Source organism: Schistocerca cancellata, chromosome 9 (genome assembly GCF_023864275.1).
Source record: "Schistocerca cancellata isolate TAMUIC-IGC-003103 chromosome 9, iqSchCanc2.1, whole genome shotgun sequence".
Lineage (NCBI taxonomy): Eukaryota > Metazoa > Arthropoda > Insecta > Orthoptera > Acrididae > Schistocerca > Schistocerca cancellata.
In genome coordinates, this window is record NC_064634.1 from 151,140,976 (window position 1) to 151,158,231 (window position 17,256).

At 45.1% G+C, this 17,256-nt stretch overlaps 1 protein-coding gene across 1 annotated transcript in view; it reads right to left on the reverse strand.

The window, feature by feature from the left end:
• LOC126101245 (odorant receptor Or2-like) overlaps positions 1 to 17,256 on the reverse strand; it is a 249,127-nt gene that overhangs the window by 43,938 nt on the left and 187,933 nt on the right. The window contains exon 7 of the mRNA XM_049911932.1: positions 13,737 to 13,836. Coding sequence (XP_049767889.1) covers positions 13,737 to 13,836 — 100 coding nt within the window. The remainder of the gene's footprint in view (positions 1 to 13,736; positions 13,837 to 17,256) is intronic.

Consider the following 17,256-nt stretch of genomic DNA (forward strand, 5'->3'; position numbering starts at 1 on the left):
TGAAAATCAGAAATGTTTTATCTGTGACGGTTGGCGCCACCTTCCAGCTACTTCTCTACATAGTCGCCGTCCCAGCTAGGACATCTGTTGCAGAGTTATACCAATTATTCAATACCCTCGTCATGGAAGGTAGCCGCCTGTGCTTCCCGCCAATTCTCTACGCCCATCTATAGTTCGTTGTCTGTGTGAAAATGTTGTCTTCATTGCCAGAGGTTAATGTGAGCAGAGATGAAACAAAGAGTGAACCAATTATAGGCTGTAGTGCGGGTGATCAATCACTTCCCATCGAAAACGCTGCAGGAGCATTCTCGATGCCCCTGCAGATTGCGACCGAGAATTATCACGAAGTAGGAACTGTATGACAGTTCTGTAATGTGGGCTGCATAACATCAGGCGAAATCTCTCACCAGGACCTCATACTTGGTGGGAGACACTTATTTTCTACGCATCTTTATGTGCTCACCATGCGCTCAGAACTGAAAAGAGCGAAGTGATGCAACCAACAGGGATACCAGAGACACTGTCGAACGCATATGTACAAAGCTTTATTAGATTAACACAGTGGTTTCCATTTCTTGACCGATCGGAACTTACTTTCCGAATATCCCTCGTAATATTCAGTTAAATAGGACGTTTTCCCTTGTGTGACACTATCTGTTTTTTAAATTAATTTTCATGATCATTTGGGGTTGTTCCTCACTCTTTTTGTCACCAGAGTTTTGTATTGTGCATCATAAGTAAATGGTCCAACCGCAACCAACACCTCACACCAGCCTCAAGGATGCATCACCTGTAATGAGCGTATGAATCTCACATTTCATGGCCATTTACGTAAAATTCGGATCGTTCTTTGAAAGTAAGAGTTTTAAAGTCGAACGCATAAGTTATGATTACAAACTTTCCATATTAATTCATGTAGACTATTAGTCCTGAGAAATTGGATGAATCTTTCTGAAGCACACTGTAATTTAAACAGTAGAAGTTGTATACACAACCAGGTTTCCTCGTGGTCACAAGTTTATTTAAAACGCTCACGCTAAAATTAACAGCAACTGTCTTCAAAGAGAGCGCGTTTCACTTCAAAATTAATTATGTTAAGCTCAATGTTGGCAACTCTAACATAAAATGTTATGCATACTGCTTCGGAATGCTCCACGTTGTGCCGTTTCATCACATAAATTGTAAAATTTTTATTTAAATGTATTTTTATTATTTTTTAAGAAAACGTTGCCAGTGGAGAGTGTTTGGAGAAAATCCAAACTTTACTTATAGAATACAGTGCGAATTAGCAACCATGGACTTATGCAAGATAGCAATAAACAATGTGATTTTAGATGTTCCCCATGTACGATGATTTCAAACCGTTCTTGGGTGTTCAGTGAGACGACGTCGTTACATGGCGCACTGTTTCAACAATCTGGCTTCGCACCACCCTCACAGTGTCTCCCGCTGGACGTTGTCCTTATATTCCTCGATCCCGTTGTTGGTTATAGGCCCGCAGTGTTCAGGAGAGGCTCCGCTGGCGATGTGGAGGGGGAAGTGCGCGAGTTGGTCACAAATTACGGTCCTCAGTTTTGTGCCGCCATCGCAGCGGTGCAGACGCTGCTCACGAGGGGGAGGCGGGATCTCATCTCTCCAGTCGATGTGGCTGAGTGGATCTCCACTGGCAAAAGATTCCAGGCTAGTCCGCCATTCGGTTCTCCGGGAGGGTATTGCGAAATCGGAGGCGACCACGTGAAAGAGGTCAAATAAGCAATGAAAGGTTAACGTTCTACCTGTTGGGGTGTGGAATGTCAGATGTTTGAACGTCGTAGGGAAGCTAGAAAATCTGGAAAGCGAAATGCTAAGGCTCAGTCTAGATATACGTAGTGGGGGGCACTGAAGTGAAATGGAAAGAAGACAAGGATTTCTGGGCATATCAATATCAACAGCAGGAGTGGTATAAGGGGAGTAGGATTCATTATGAATAGGGAGGTAGAGCAGAGAGTTACACTGAACAGTTCAGTGACAGGGTTATTCTCATCAGAATAGACAGCCAGCCCACACGGACAACAATAGTTCAAGTACACCTCACGACTTCGCAAGCAGAAGATGAAGAGACAGAGGAAGTATATGAGGACATTAAAATGGAAATTAAGTACGTAAAGGAAGATGAAAATCTAATAGTAAAGGGACACTGGAATGCGGTTGTAGGGGAAAGAGCAGAAGAAAGGGTTACGGGAGAATATGAGCGTGGTAGTAGAAACAAGAGAGGAGAAAGAAGAATTGAATTCATTTCAGCCAGTAATAACTAATACTCCGTTCAAGAATCAGAAGAAGAGGTGGTATACTTGGAAAAGATTGGGAGATGAGGAAAGATTTCAGTTAGATTACATCATGATCAGACAGAGATTCCGTAATCAGATACTGGATTGTAAAGCGTAGCCAGGTGCAGATGCAGACTCCAGTCACAATTTAGTAATGATGCAGAGTAAGCTGAAGTTTAAGAGATCAGTCTGGAAGAATCAATGCGCAAAGAACTGGTAAACAGAAATACTAAGGAATGAAGATAAATGCTTGAAGTTCTTTCTGAGACTACAAATACTGTGATAATAGGTAGTATGTACTTATTACAATCTTGTCCATGTCCTTCCCCCCACCTCTCTGATCTCGTTCAGCCCCTCTCTCGGTCGACCTCCTCCATCTCGAATCTCTCTCCACGTTATCGGCCCCTTCCGAATAGAGGCTGGTGATTATTATCCCAGAGCATTTCTTTCCAGGTAAGTAACTAATATACGTACCAGATTTGGTTGAAATCGTTCCAGCAGTTTAGGATGAGCCTTTTGCTGATGGCTTAGTCGGCGTATGCAAATGTTCACAAATATTTAACATATTTCACACGTACCGGTATTTTTAACATATTTCCCTCGTATCTCTAGAAAATTTTAACTTTCAGTTTCATGTTCACACAACTCAATGTTTATGACCCGTTTCTCCTGAACTATGAGTCGTACAATTTTACAAAAAAATGTGTGTGAAATCTTATGGGACTTAACTGCTAAGCTTACACACTACTTAACCTAAATTATCCTAAGGACAAACACACACACCCATAGTCCGCCGCTCGTGGTCTCGCGGTAGCGTTCTCGCTTCCCGAGCACGGGGTCCCGGGTTCGATTCCCGGCGGGGTCAGGGATTTTCACCTGCCTCGAGATGACTGGGTGTTTGTGTTGTCCTCATCATTTCATCATCATCCAGGAAAGTGGCGAAATTGGACTGAGCAAAGATTGGATAATTGTACGGGCGCTGATAACCACGCAGTTGCGCGCCCCACAAACCAAACATCATCATCATCATCACACACACCCATGCCCGAGGGAGGACTCGAACCTCCGCCGGGACCAGCCACACAGTCCGTGACTGCAGCGCCTCAGACCGCTCGGCTAATCCTGCGCGGCGTACAATTTTACAATTTTGCAGGCACATGCAGTTGTATTTGTGGCTACGTCTACGAAATGTTTTGTGAATAGAGTTAGTAGTAAAAAGATAATAAATTAAAACATCATGCGTGATGCGACAGTTTTCCACGCATGTCGCTATTTGACGTCGTATTTTTCGAACTATACGTCGTACAATGATACAGCGTCCAGTCACATTAATGTGATTATCTGAAAAAATCCTGAAGAACCAACTTTTGCTGTGAGGCGAACAGGAAGAGAGTGAAGTGCTGAAAGGTATCGACAGGGATGTGAAGCCATGCTGACACCAGTGCCGTGGTGAGCTGCTCCAGTTTTCACTGTTAAGTATCCATGACACGAGGAGTTCGATCGAGGTGGTAACGCAAAGTCTCGGCTGGGATTCAGTCCAGGGAGTTTGGTGGTCAGTAGAGTGTGGTGCTCTTCGAACCACCCGCGTACACTGCGAACTGTGTAACACGTTGCATTGTCCTGCTGGTAGAAGTCATCATGCCGATTAGAAGCACCTCGCTTGTAGCGGTAGACATGGTCCCCAAGCACAGATGCATACTTCTGTTGATCCATTGTGGCTTCCAGGATGACAGGATCCCAAAAGAAATTCGATGGAAACGTTGTCCAGACCACAACGCTCCCTCCTCCGGCCTAGATCATTCCGACGATTGTTGCTCATCGTTTGTCAGCTGGAGCATAAAATGTAATGCATCTGAAAAGACCACCTGTCGCCATTCAGTGGACGTCCAGTTGCGGTAATGGCTGCGAATCCCAGCCTTCGTCGCCGACGAGCAGTAGTCAGCATGGGTACATGAACCAGGCAGCTGTTGCGTAGGCCCCATACGCTGCAACGTTAGCTGAACGATCGTTGAGGAGACACTGTTGGTAGCCTCTTGGTCCATCTGTGTGGTCAGTTGCTCCACAGCTGCACATCTGTTTGCCTGTACACGTATGTGCAGCCGTCGCTAATCTCTGACATCACCACAGCTGCCTTGGCGCCAGTTTTGGACAGCGCTGTTTTGCTGTACACGGTATACTGTAACCTCGGCGGCATTCCGAGACTTTAAAAACTTAGCCGTTTCGGAGATGTTGCCACCGTTGAACCGAAAATCAATGGTAATGCCATTTTGGACACCAGTTAAATTGATCCATTTCCGCATTACGGCAACGACTGCATTGTGACATCTTGTTGAATCGGGTGTACTGCCGGTGGTCTAGTCTTTCTAACACAATATTTCGACGTCGTACCTCGGCGTCTTCATCAGGTGCTTCGTGTGACTGAACGACAGGCTGACCGTGTCCCGTATTTGTGTCTGGACGGTGTCTGGCGTTTCCTAAACCATCCGCTCCCGCTGCGACCGTGTCGGTTGGTCGCCGGATGTTCCGTCTTCCGTCCGCGCCTGCTTCCGCTGTTTTCCCCGGTGGCGGCCGTTTCGTGGCGTACCCTACTAGGTCCGCGCACGCCAGGCGCGTTCCTCGCACTGTCGACAGGCAGCGTATGCTGTTGGTGACCGTTCCGACTTTCTCCAGCGCCCCTGTCATTCTCCTGGTCATGTGTTTTCTTCCGTTGTTTTTATAATAGGTCCACAGCTGGGTTCCGCTCCGTGCTGGGTTGCTATCCACCTTCCCGGTTTATCAAGTTCTCTGTCATCTTGATTTCGATCGATTCAGTGATGACGCTATCCCAAAATTTGGGGGTCTGAGATTAGATACTGGTTTTATCATACACTCCTGGAAATGGAAAAAAGAACACATTGACACCGGTGTGTCAGACCCACCATACTTGCTCCGGACACTGCGAGAGGGCTGTACAAGCAATGATCACACGCACGGCACAGCGGACAGACCAGGAACCGCGGTGTTGGCCGTCGAATGGCGCTAGCTGCGCAGCATTTGTGCACCGCCGCCGTCAGTGTCAGCCAGTTTGCCGTGGCATACGGAGCTCCATCGCAGTCTTTAACACTGGTAGCATGCCGCGACAGCGTGGACGTGAACCGTATGTGCAGTTGACGGACTTTGAGCGAGGGTGTATAGTGGGCATGCGGGAGGCCGGGTGGACGTACCGCCGAATTGCTCAACACGTGGGGCGTGAGGTCTCCACAGTACATCGATGTTGTCGCCAGTGGTCGGCGGAAGGTGCACGTGCCCGTCGACCTGGGACCGGACCGCAGCGACGCACGAATGCACGCCAAGACCGTAGGATCCTACGCAGTGCCGTAGGGGACCGCACCGCCACTTTCCAGCAAATTAGGGACACTGTTGCTCCTGGGGTATCGGCGAGGACCATTCGCAACCGTCTCCATGAAGCTGGGCTACGGTCTCGCACACCGTTAGGCCGTCTTCCGCTCACGCCCCAACATCGTGCAGCCCGCCTCCAGTGGTGTCGCGACAGGCGTGAATGGAGGGACGAATGGAGACGTGTCGTCTTCAGCGATGAGAGTCGCTTCTGCCTTGGTGCCAATGATGGTCGTATGCGTGTTTGGCGCCGTGCAGGTGAGCGCCACAATCAGGACTGCATACGACCGAGGCACACAGGGCCAACACCTGGCATCATGGTGTGGGGAGCGATCTCCTACACTGGCCGTACACCAGTGGTGATCGTCGAGGGGACACTGAATAGTGCACGGTACATCCAAACCGTCATCGAACCCATCGTTCTACCATTCCTAGACCGGCAAGGGAACTTGCTGTTCCAACAGGACAATGCACGTCCGCATGTATCCCGTGCCACCCAACGTGCTCTAGAAGGTGTAAGTCAACTACCCTGGCCAGCAAGATCTCCGGATCTGTCCCCCATTGAGCATGTTTGGGACTGGATGAAGCGTCGTCTCACGCGGTCTGCACGTCCAGCACGAACGCTGGTCCAACTGAGGCGCCAGGTGGAAATGGCATGGCAAGCCGTTCCACAGCACTACATCCAGCATCTCTACGATCGTCTCCATGGGAGAATAGTAGCCTGCATTGCTGCGAAAGGTGGATATACACTGTACTAGTGCCGACATTGTGCATGCTCTGTTGCCTGTGTCTATGTGCCTGTGGTTCTGTCAGTGTGATCATGTGATGTATCTGACCCCAGGAATGTGTCAATAAAGTTTTCCCTTCCTGGGGCAATGAATTCACGGTGTTCTTATTTCAATTTCCAGGAGTGTAATTCATGGTGTGCTCAAGTTCCAAGCAATGTTCTGCTATTGTCGATTTAGTGGCTTGTCGTAGCCTGGTATGCCTTTGGTGCTCTTTACATCTTATGTCAACGATGCTGGTGGTCTGGTCAATGTAAGACATACCGCATTTACATGGTATATGGTAGATACCAGGTTTCTCAGTCCCAGATCATCCTTAACCGTTCCAAGAAGCGCCCTGATCGTGTTTGGTGGGCAAAACACACTCTTGATATTGTGCTTTTTCAGTATTCTGCTGATCTTTGCAGATAAAGGTCCTGCACACGGTAGAGAGCCTACCCTCCTGGTCTCTTCTTCTTGTTCTTCTCCCTCAGTATCAGGTCGTCTTGACGGATGTAGCGCCTTGCCTTGCCTTGAGTATCCGTTCTCTGCGAACACTTGCTGTAGGTGTTCTAACTCTGCTGCCAAGCTGTCTGAGTCGGACAGTGTTTTGGCTCGGTGAGCAAGTGTTCTCAGCACCCCATTATTCTGTGGCGGATGATGGCAGCTGTCAGCCTGGTATAAGTCGGTGCGTGTAGGTTTTCTGTACACACTTTGGCCTAATGTGCCGTCTGTCTTCCTTTTCACCAGGACATCCAGGAAAGGAAGTTGACCATTATTTTCTAGTTCCATTGTGATCTTAATGCTGGGGTGTCTCGAGTCCAGATGGCCAAGAAACTCGAGCAGTTTTTCCCGACCATGTGGCCAGATGTGTTAGAAAAACGCAGACCACCGGCAGTACACCTGATTCAACAAGATGTCACATAATCGCCGAGAAAATCTAAGAAATTACAACGACTGCATTGTTTCCCGTAGTTCCCCGACATTCTTTACATGCCCTCCACTGCTAGTGCTGCCACCTGCCACCTATGAGTGATTCTTGCACGTTGACGGCGAACATAGGCGGTGATCACATTAATGTCAATGCAATGTGTATAGTTTCGTAGGTACATTCTGCGAAACGTGTTGCGAATACAGTTAGTAGTAAAGAAGTTACAAATTGAAGCATCATATATGATACCTTAGTTTTTCACACATCTCAATGTTTGCAGTGTCTTATCGTCTGAACTGTCTGTTGTACAATAATAGAATTTTGCTGATGCATTCAGTGGTATATTTGAATACTGTCTGCAAAATGTGTCTCGAATACAGTTGGTATTATAGAAGTAGTAAATTAAAACGTCATGATTCATATTGCAATTTTACTGGACGAACAAGGAAAATGTAGTATGCGATTGAGTTTTACCTTTCATCATTTTTGGGGGTTATCAGTGAGAAAATGTTTTTTAAAGGTTTGATACTATGTATAACGTTTGTTGCAAGTCACTAACTTACATAAATTGAGGATGCAGGGGAAGAAAGGAAAGGGAACAGAAGGAACCGCTGATGTCAGCGGAACAACCGGCAACGAGCGAAAAGTATGCTAGAGCGGGATTCGAACCCGAGATCCCCTGCTTCCTAGGCAGTCGTATTGACCACTGCGTCATCTAGACACAGGTTTTATCACCACTGCGCGAACTATCTCGGCACGCCTTCCTGCCGACCCCCATTCCTACCTGGCAGCACCTATCCACGGTCCCCGTCCGTGCTCGCTACTTTGAGATTCTCGTATGAGGCCCAATTTAATTGCGCATCTGCACTGAAGGTGGTGGGATCAATTATATGAATGTGTGGTGTCTGTTCTTTCGGACGTCACCAATATTTAGATGTTTTCAGTGTTTCAGTGTTTCATAAACAATGGATGGCTTTTACACGTATTTGCTAAAATAATCTTGGTGTCAATGGAAAGCTAGATACAGGCTACAGAGATACTGCTTCCTGTGGCTAATGTGGCGATGTGTACCAAAAACCCCAGTCTACCAAGCTTGAAGAAATGGTAAAACAATATTAGGTAGTCAACTACTGTGACTTCTCGCAGGAATTGTGTCTCCAAGATGATGAACTCTTGTGCTGGTACGTGAAGGTAGGTTTAAAAACGCGCAGATACGTTGGTCGTCGATTAATTTAATGAAATTAGTATTTTCCAAATCAGGAAAAACAGTATAAAACTGAAATTAATGATTTAAGGGAATTAACTTTAGTACTTACTTTTCATGGGGTACGATATACAATTGATGTTAAAAATATGATGTCATAAAATATTCAGTTTATAAAAAAACGCAGTTACTAATTGCTGATATATCTTCTATAAACCTAAATATATCTAACAAGTTATGAGTTTCACAAACGTGTGGTGCTATTAATGGATTAATGGGAACAGAAGAAGTATAATAAATACCGTCTTTAGTCTTAAATATTCGTGTTATTGCATTACGCTACGCTTTTTGGTTGCTAAGGATCCTTATTGAGTTGTAATTAGTTTTGTACATAATATCCGTCGCTTTTGGGCAAAATAAAGTCCTGGAAAAGTGTATTTCTATTACGAAAAGCGTATATGTCCTATTTGGAAATTCAAAATGAAAGACACACAAAAAAGAGACGTAAATGAGCAACCTGCGACAACGTCAGCAGGTAATGTGATAGCAACGTTCTTTGACATTATACTAGCGGCTAGTGTTGCTTGTCACACTTCACTAACACATCAATAATACTTGTCAAAAAGGAACACAATTTTTAAGTTAATTGTTTCGCTCAAGTTCAAGGAAAATAATAATGAAAAACGAAATAAAAACTGAATGTACATATTCTGTCGGAAAACGCGACGTAGAATGCCATTAAGCACAAATGTAAGACACACAACTCCACAAAAAGCTACAGCAGTCCACTCACCCCACCGCCGCCCCACACCGAACACAGTGTTATTGTGCGGTTCGGCCCCCAGTGGACCCCCCGGGTCCCAGACGAGTGTAACCTCAATGTCTGCGTGGTAGAGTAACTATGGCGTACGCGTACGTGCAGAAAGTGTTTGTGCAGCAATCGCCGACATAATGTAACTGAGGCGGAATAAGGCGAACCAACTCGTATTCCCCGAGGCAGATGGAAAACCTCCTTAAAAACCATCCACAGGCTGGCCGACACACCGGACCTCGACACTTATCAGCAGGGCAGATTCGTGCCGGCGCGTTCCCGCGCGGGAAGCGGTGCGTTAGACCGCATGGCTATCCGGGCGGTATAGCGTCCCCAGTGCCATATTACGAAAAGACTTAAATACAATATTTATAAATAAGAGACATTCATAAATTGAATAATATATTTTTTTCATGTAGCCGTAAAACAATAATTCCTCTGTCGAGAAATGCAAAGAAATGCAATGCAAAGAAATATAACAAAGTGATCTAAAGAGACGACAAGATACGCTCCTTTGTTAATTTTTTTGTCGTCTTCACTTCCTCTTTTGTCTTGAGTGTGTATAGACGGACATCTTTCGAGTGCTGACAAATGTAAGCATATTTGTATGAGTTAAGCAGATAATATATTAACTGAATATTATTGTGCACTTTTAATTTGTAAGAGGTGATCCCGATTTCATGTCCGCCTTCCTTGAATTAACCTGCATTCAAGTAATTTACAGTTCAACAATCGCAGCGGCCGATGCAGTTAACGACGCCATTACGTGGCGATATTAACTTATGAAAATTAGCGGAAAACTCGCCCTCTATTAACATAATATTAATTTTTCTCCACAGCCGCACGAAGTTGCAGAAATACGTAGCTTTAAAATTCTTATTTTCAGTACCGTAGCCGACAGCCAGAGCCAGGACTCCGACTACAATACAATGGTTAACGGAGGTAAGAAAAATACTCTCGCGCGTGTGTGGGCCGCAATTATAATTAATAACTAAAAGATCTTTTGATTTAAAGTAAACTGACTAGTCGAGGAAATTAATATGAAAAGTTTATTACATTGTTCAGCTTGTATGCTCATGTTTTAAGATGCCGCGAGTCTAACATTCATTAACGTAACAAATAATTTGAGATTAATATTGTTAAAAAGGAGAACTTCAGGAAAGCATTTAATCGTAAAATCAAAATTAAATGGAATATCATTTTTATTAAGGCCCACCACGTAAGTCGGCAACAATCAAATAATAATAATAACAATAATAATATATTAAATTACGACGGCTGACGGACGCGAGAGCGGGCGAGGTACTGAAGGCTGTATTTTGTGACACGTCATGTTTATTGATCTTGCGTAGTAGCAGGACAAAACAAAACAAAACAAAATCAGTGCCAAGGCTTTGAACGTTCTGCGGAAAGACACAAATCGGTCTCCAAGAAGGAACCGATATCCAGAAAAGCACGGCTTGGGCGCTAGAGAACGTCGAAATTCCGGCGCTACGTATATACACCCAACATAATTAGTACATCGCGTTGTCTATGAGTACATTACAAACGGGCTTGCAACTGAGAATCTCTGACATCAATACAGAGTCTACACTGGCGGTGCTCAGCTTCACCCACATGAGCCAATGCAGGCGGTTGTCTTTGAAGCATTTCATTCGCACCGCGGACTCCAGCAATTTGAAAATACAGGTGTGCCATGCACAGGACTCTTCATATTAGTCCACAAAAAATAATCAAGAGGTGTCAGATCTGGGGACCGTGTTGGATATGGATCTGGTCCATTCCTACCAATCCATCGTTTGAAATATGCGACGCTGAGGTGATTCCACACGTCGATCTCAATCTGTGCTGAAGCTCTGTCGTGTTGTAGCGACACATCTATACGAACATTTAGCGACACTACATCCAATAGGGCCGGCAAAACATCTCTAATTAGCATGAGGTACATAGGTCCTGTCAGTCTGTTTGACAGTAGATATGGCCCAATGATATGGTCATCAATTATCCCGGTCCAGATGTTAATACCGACCCCGTGTTGGTGATTTTGAATCATCTGCGCACGTGGATTTTCGTCCACCCAAAAATGCGTGTTGTGCAAGTTTAATATGCCGTCTCTAGTAAACGTGTATTCCTCCGTGAATAGCACCAAGCTCTGGATCTCTGGCTGCAGTACGTATTGTTGTAAATATCATTACTCAACCTGTGGGTAGTCTTACTCCCGTAAAACCTGGACTTTTTCCAGATGGTATGGATGGAACCGATGTTCATGGACAACACGCCACACGGCACTTCATCCATGTGCGGCGCCTGTGCCACCTAGCGAATGCTGGTAGCTTGGTCCTTTTCGAAAATTGTCAGCACGTCGTCTTCCAGTTCTACTGTTCGAGCGGAGCCTGGACAACCCGCATCACGTTTCGGCACATACCAGAGGACAAACAGTAGACAGAGAATATTATTCGCAAGTACCAAGCACAGAATGCTACTACTTTATTGTACAATGGACACAAATAAGGCAGAAAATGGTGAGATGCACCTTCCCGGCCTCTCTGAGGTGTATATCGATAACGGCTAAAGTGAAATGATGTGGGGTACGTCTGATTGGAAAACGTATGGCGCCATAAAGCGTTCCAACAGCTCACCAACTGCAGTCCACTTTGTCGTATGCAAACAACATTTCGCTCATTTCCACATTTGTGAAGTGCCACATGTCGCATCGCTTTCGACAACGCTACAGTACTGGGAGACCACACGAGGTCCTCAGTAGGATGCGCACAAGGGCTGTGTGTAGGAATGTAGCGCATGCGCAGGAATCTTATTAGGCTCAGGTCGTCCAGCCGTACTACCCAGATGCCCAAGGGGTTGCTTACCTTCCGCATTCAGACACCGAGGCAAATCGGAATAAACCTCCACAACCGTTCGTTCTCAGACTTCGACACTCTCCAAAGTCCGAGCTAAGAGTTTCCGAATATGCATTCCTTCTTGAAACCGAGCAATGTCTTTCTCCGGAAAACATACTAAGCGCTGTCGGTGTTTTTCTGTAGACCCTGTATGTGAAGTAATGTAATGATCGTGGACCATACCCGTGACTCTTATCGCATTTCGTAACATAAAGCTGCAGCGACAGCACGGAGAGTTGGTTTAAATGTCGAAGTAATTAAGTTAATAGTTTACATCTAATGCAACAACATCGGCAGCTGACACTCAACATACGTCACTTGTACAGGTTGACAATTATTGAACAGCCGGCCAGAGTGGCCGAGCGGTTAAAGGCGCTACAGTCTGGAACCGCACGACCGCTACGGTCGCAGGTTCGAATCCTGCCTCGGGCATGGATGTGTGTGATGTCCTTAGGTTAGTTAGGTTTAAGTAGTTCTAAGTTCTAGGGGACTTATGACCACAGCAGTTGAGTCCCATAGTGCTCAGAGCCATTTTTTGAATTATTGAACTATATGAAATAAAATTGTAATAACTTCTGAACGGTTTGCGTTAGGATGTTCAAACTGCCTGGTTGGCCGTGGGACATTATGGGAATTAGTATGGTTTGGTTAAGCGCTGAAGCCTATTTTAATTTGGATGAGTTCGTCAATAAGGAAAATTGGCGCATTTGCGGATTGTGAATCCGCATTTCGCGATCGACAAGTCTCTTCACCCTCAACGGGTGGCTGTATGGTGTGCAGTGTCCAGTCAAGGAATAACCGGTGCGATATTCCTTGACGGCACGGTGACTACCGAACAGTACGTAAAGATTCTGGAAGATGATATCACCCCCTTTATCCAAACTGACCCTGATTTCGACAACATGTGGTTCATGTAAGACGGAACTCGACCCCATCGAAGCAGGAGAGTGTTTGATGTCCTGGAGGAGCGCTTTGGGGACCGCATTCTGGCACAGGGGTACCCAGAGACCGCTGGGATGGGCCATGATTGTCCGTCATATTCTGCGGATCTGAACACATGTGACTCCTTTTTACGGGGCTATATTAAAGACACGGTGTACAGCTATAACTCCAAAACGATTACTGAGCAGAAAACAGCAATTGAATAGGTCATTGACAGCACCAATGTTCCAACGCTTCAGCGGGTCATGCACAATTTTGCTATTCGTCTGCGCCACCCCATCGCCAATGATGGCAAGAATATCGAACATGTCATAAGCTAAATCCGAATATCTGTAGTGACGTTTACATGTCTATTAAAGTGTATGCACGCCGTAGTTTGTAAGATTTTTTTCATGTGGTTCAATAATTGTCTCCCTGTATATTAAAACAGGACCGTGAACAGAAAGTAATACTGCGTAATACAGCAGTACCACAGAAATCTGGGGTAGTACTATAAAGTGACTTACATATGTTGCCTGAAACAGCAGAACGCAGACGGACAAGACGCTAAACATGAATTGCGTCATTGCAATGGGACTCATCATTTCTTCCAAGTATCTGGTAAACCTAAAACAAAAACAAAACGAGCGAATAAGCAAATGGTACTAGACAAATTTTTACATTAATTTAAGTATCTCCTAGTGTTTCTTGGCCTATGGTCGATGTTTTCCCAGATATTGTACTAGCACGACGTAGCAAATATTAGAACTCCCTAATACCTATTGGACTTCTTATACTGAAAGCACCCACAGTGCCTTTGTCCACAGGCCTTTCTCTGACTGCTGCTGCTGTGAATTACGGCATGCTATTTGAAACGAAGTTCGCTGAAGGGTAGCAATCCATGTTTTAGGTTACTAAGAAATTTTCAAGCTGTTGCCATGACTGTGCATTCACACAAGAAATCATTTCAGTGCACTACCAGTAATTGAGATTAAATCTTAAACAACGCCAACCAATCCTTTGTCAAAACGTTAGAAGAACTTTTAGTCATCGTCTGTAGTAGCCAAAAAGAACATAAATAGATAGTTTATCATGAATCGTTACTAGAAGTCAGATAAATAACATATTAACGAGTTGTAAATTTAGTGCAAATAGCTATAGCGTTACAAAAGAATGGAGACTGAGAAACTATTTAACGTGGTGTATTAGAGCGCGAATGTTTCCCGACTTTTAGCCATGTTCTACTGGTGCTACAATTTTTATCAAAATTTACCGACTCAGTGGCAGTGATGCATTTTACTACGTAGTCAGAAGGGCACAATCGGTGTAAAAAAATTAGTAAGCAATATAAATGCAAATAATCAGCTGATAAAACTGCAATCGGCCAAAATAAAAAAAGAGATTTTAAATGTTCTGAGTGCACACAAAATAGAAGAGCTGTTTGGCTAAATCAACTGTTAAGTGTTCATTTCAGCACCAGAAGATATTTGGCACACCTCATTGATGAAGTAGGTCCAATGCTTTCCCACCTAAATATACTACCGTCATGTTTTAGGCGAAGGCGCATAGCGGAGTAAAGTCAAATAAAGAAATAATCTGGTCGAGGAGGCTGTGTACACTGCTTCAGTGCCAGCTGTGTAGTCCTCTTACATACGATAAGATCTGGAGTCAAGGTGCGATGGAACGAAAATCCCCGCCGACCTTCTGAAAGTAGATGGAGACATTACACTGCAGTACAGCCACCATCTCGCCCTTGGTGCCAAAAATACAGATCCAGTGGAATCTTTGTAGTGATAATGGCATGACATCGATTCAGCCAACATCTCCAAAGGCCTAACCTGATCACATCCTCCTCGTTTGAGTGCGGTAGTGAGGAATATCTTAACCACATTTTCTTCAGCTGCGACAGATGAAGTCAAGAAACTATGAAACTAATTAAGTCTTTGACGTCCTCTGGCAATGTTTTACCAACAAACATTCAAACTCGCTTAGCAACAGAAGATGTAAAAGTGTATAAACTCCTGTGTGATAAGAGTATAATAAAAGCGATACCTTTAACTTTCTAAAATGTTTTCCATTACAATACACTAAAACAATAGGGTGATGTCCGTTTTGGACCCAACTGCTTAGGTTATCGGACCCTAGGCTTACTCACTTCTTGATCTAACTTAAACTAACTTACGCTAAGGACAACACACACACCAATAGCCGAGGGAGGACTCGAACGTTCGACGGAGGGAGCCGCGAAAACCGTGCAAGGGCCCCTAGACCGCGCGGCTACCTAGCGCGGCAATTGAATAGGTTTATGTGTGGTATCATCCCTCGTTTTATATCAGTGAAGGTGCTTTAAATTTCTTAGAGCATTGATTTAAATCCATGTTAAATGAATACAAGGTATAATTGTTTCTTTTAACGCTTAAGGCTGTTACACATTTAGATGTAAAAAGATCGTTCTGAGACTGGCTGTATGGATGAAGTTCAAAAGCTATTAATAAGCAAAGAAACAGAGAAAAACAACATACAAATTTCAACTCTATGAAGTGAACAAGGCTTGTTAGCCGCAGCTTCCACCATTCTGCTTGCTTCGACTTCCTATATATCCCAGTATCTAGTAGAAAATTGCCTCATTTCCTCTATCTTTGACCGTCACGCAAATTAACGAATGGATTACAAAAACGAAGTTACTCCCAGTAACAATTTTGTGACGTTTAAAATTGTTTGATGTCTTAGGTATCAGTTATAGTGAAGACATGATCTGAAGATGCTTGTTAGTCAACCGAAAACAGTTATCACGTACACTGCTCTGCAAAATTAAAAGTCGAGCTATATTAACACAATATACTATTTGGCGGAAATGAATGAACGTGATGGGGTGTGTTGCTAGGGGTCTCCCAATCGTTCACAGAAAGTTGGACGTCGCGCGGCGTGTGGTCAGCGTAACTGCAGTGCCGAGCGGGGCTGGACCCGCAAAACGAGGCATCAGCGGGCAGTCGCGATGCACTATGGTTGTGTTCTTCATTACAACATGGCCTGGAGGCAATATTTAGACCACTTCACACTGTTACGTATCACCAGGAAACTTGGAGAAAGACGGAGTGTGACAAGTGTAGCCTAGGATTTGCTCGCAGCGTAATTTCCAGTGCAAGAGGAGCGTTCCAAACCACAGACACTGCTGCCCGGAGGAGAGAAGAGGTGGTCCATCACGGCCAACTACAGCAGCGCATGATCCCTACACTGTGCAAAAGACAAAAGAGCATCCAAGTCAAATAGCGGGTACAATTGGAACCGCATTTAACAAGAGTGCAAGGTCCAGAGTCTTGCGCTCCACAGTGGCGTGGCGGCTGTACGGGGGCGGCCTCTTTGCCCGACGAACAGTACGTCGTTTTGCGTTGACACCCGCACATTGGCGGTAGCGTTCGTGATGGTGCCATGAGCACAGGGACTAGACCAGCCAGGAGACTGGTAGTGTGCTCTTCACGGATGAGAGCTAGTTCAGTCTGAGTAGTGATTCTGGACGCAACATCGTGTAGCGAGAAGTGGGAACACGAAATGCACGCAGGTACATAGTCGAACATTATCGTTTAGGTGGAGCAGTAATTACGACGGTTGTCCAGAAAGTAAGTTCCCATCGGTCGCTTAATGGAAACCACAGTGAAAATCAGAAACATTTTATTTGCAAGAGTTAGCGACACTTTCCAGATACTTCTCTGCATAGTCGCCGCTCCGACGTAGACATTTGTCGGAGCGTTGTACCAAATTTCCAACACCATCGTCATGGAAGGCAGCCGCGTGTGCATGGCGATAATTCTCTACGCTGGTCTATAGCGCGTAGCCTGCACCCAAGTGTTGTCTTCCTATACAGCGTTTCATGTGAACAGAGATGGTAGGACGAGCCAATTAGGGCTGTGTTGTGGGTGATCGAACATTTCCCATCGAAAAGGCTGCAGGAGCGTCTTCACTGCCCCTGCAGAGTGCGGCTGAGAATTGCCATGAAGAAGGAAGTGCGTGGCAGTTGTGTTAGGTGGGCTGCATTCATTAAGGCGAAGC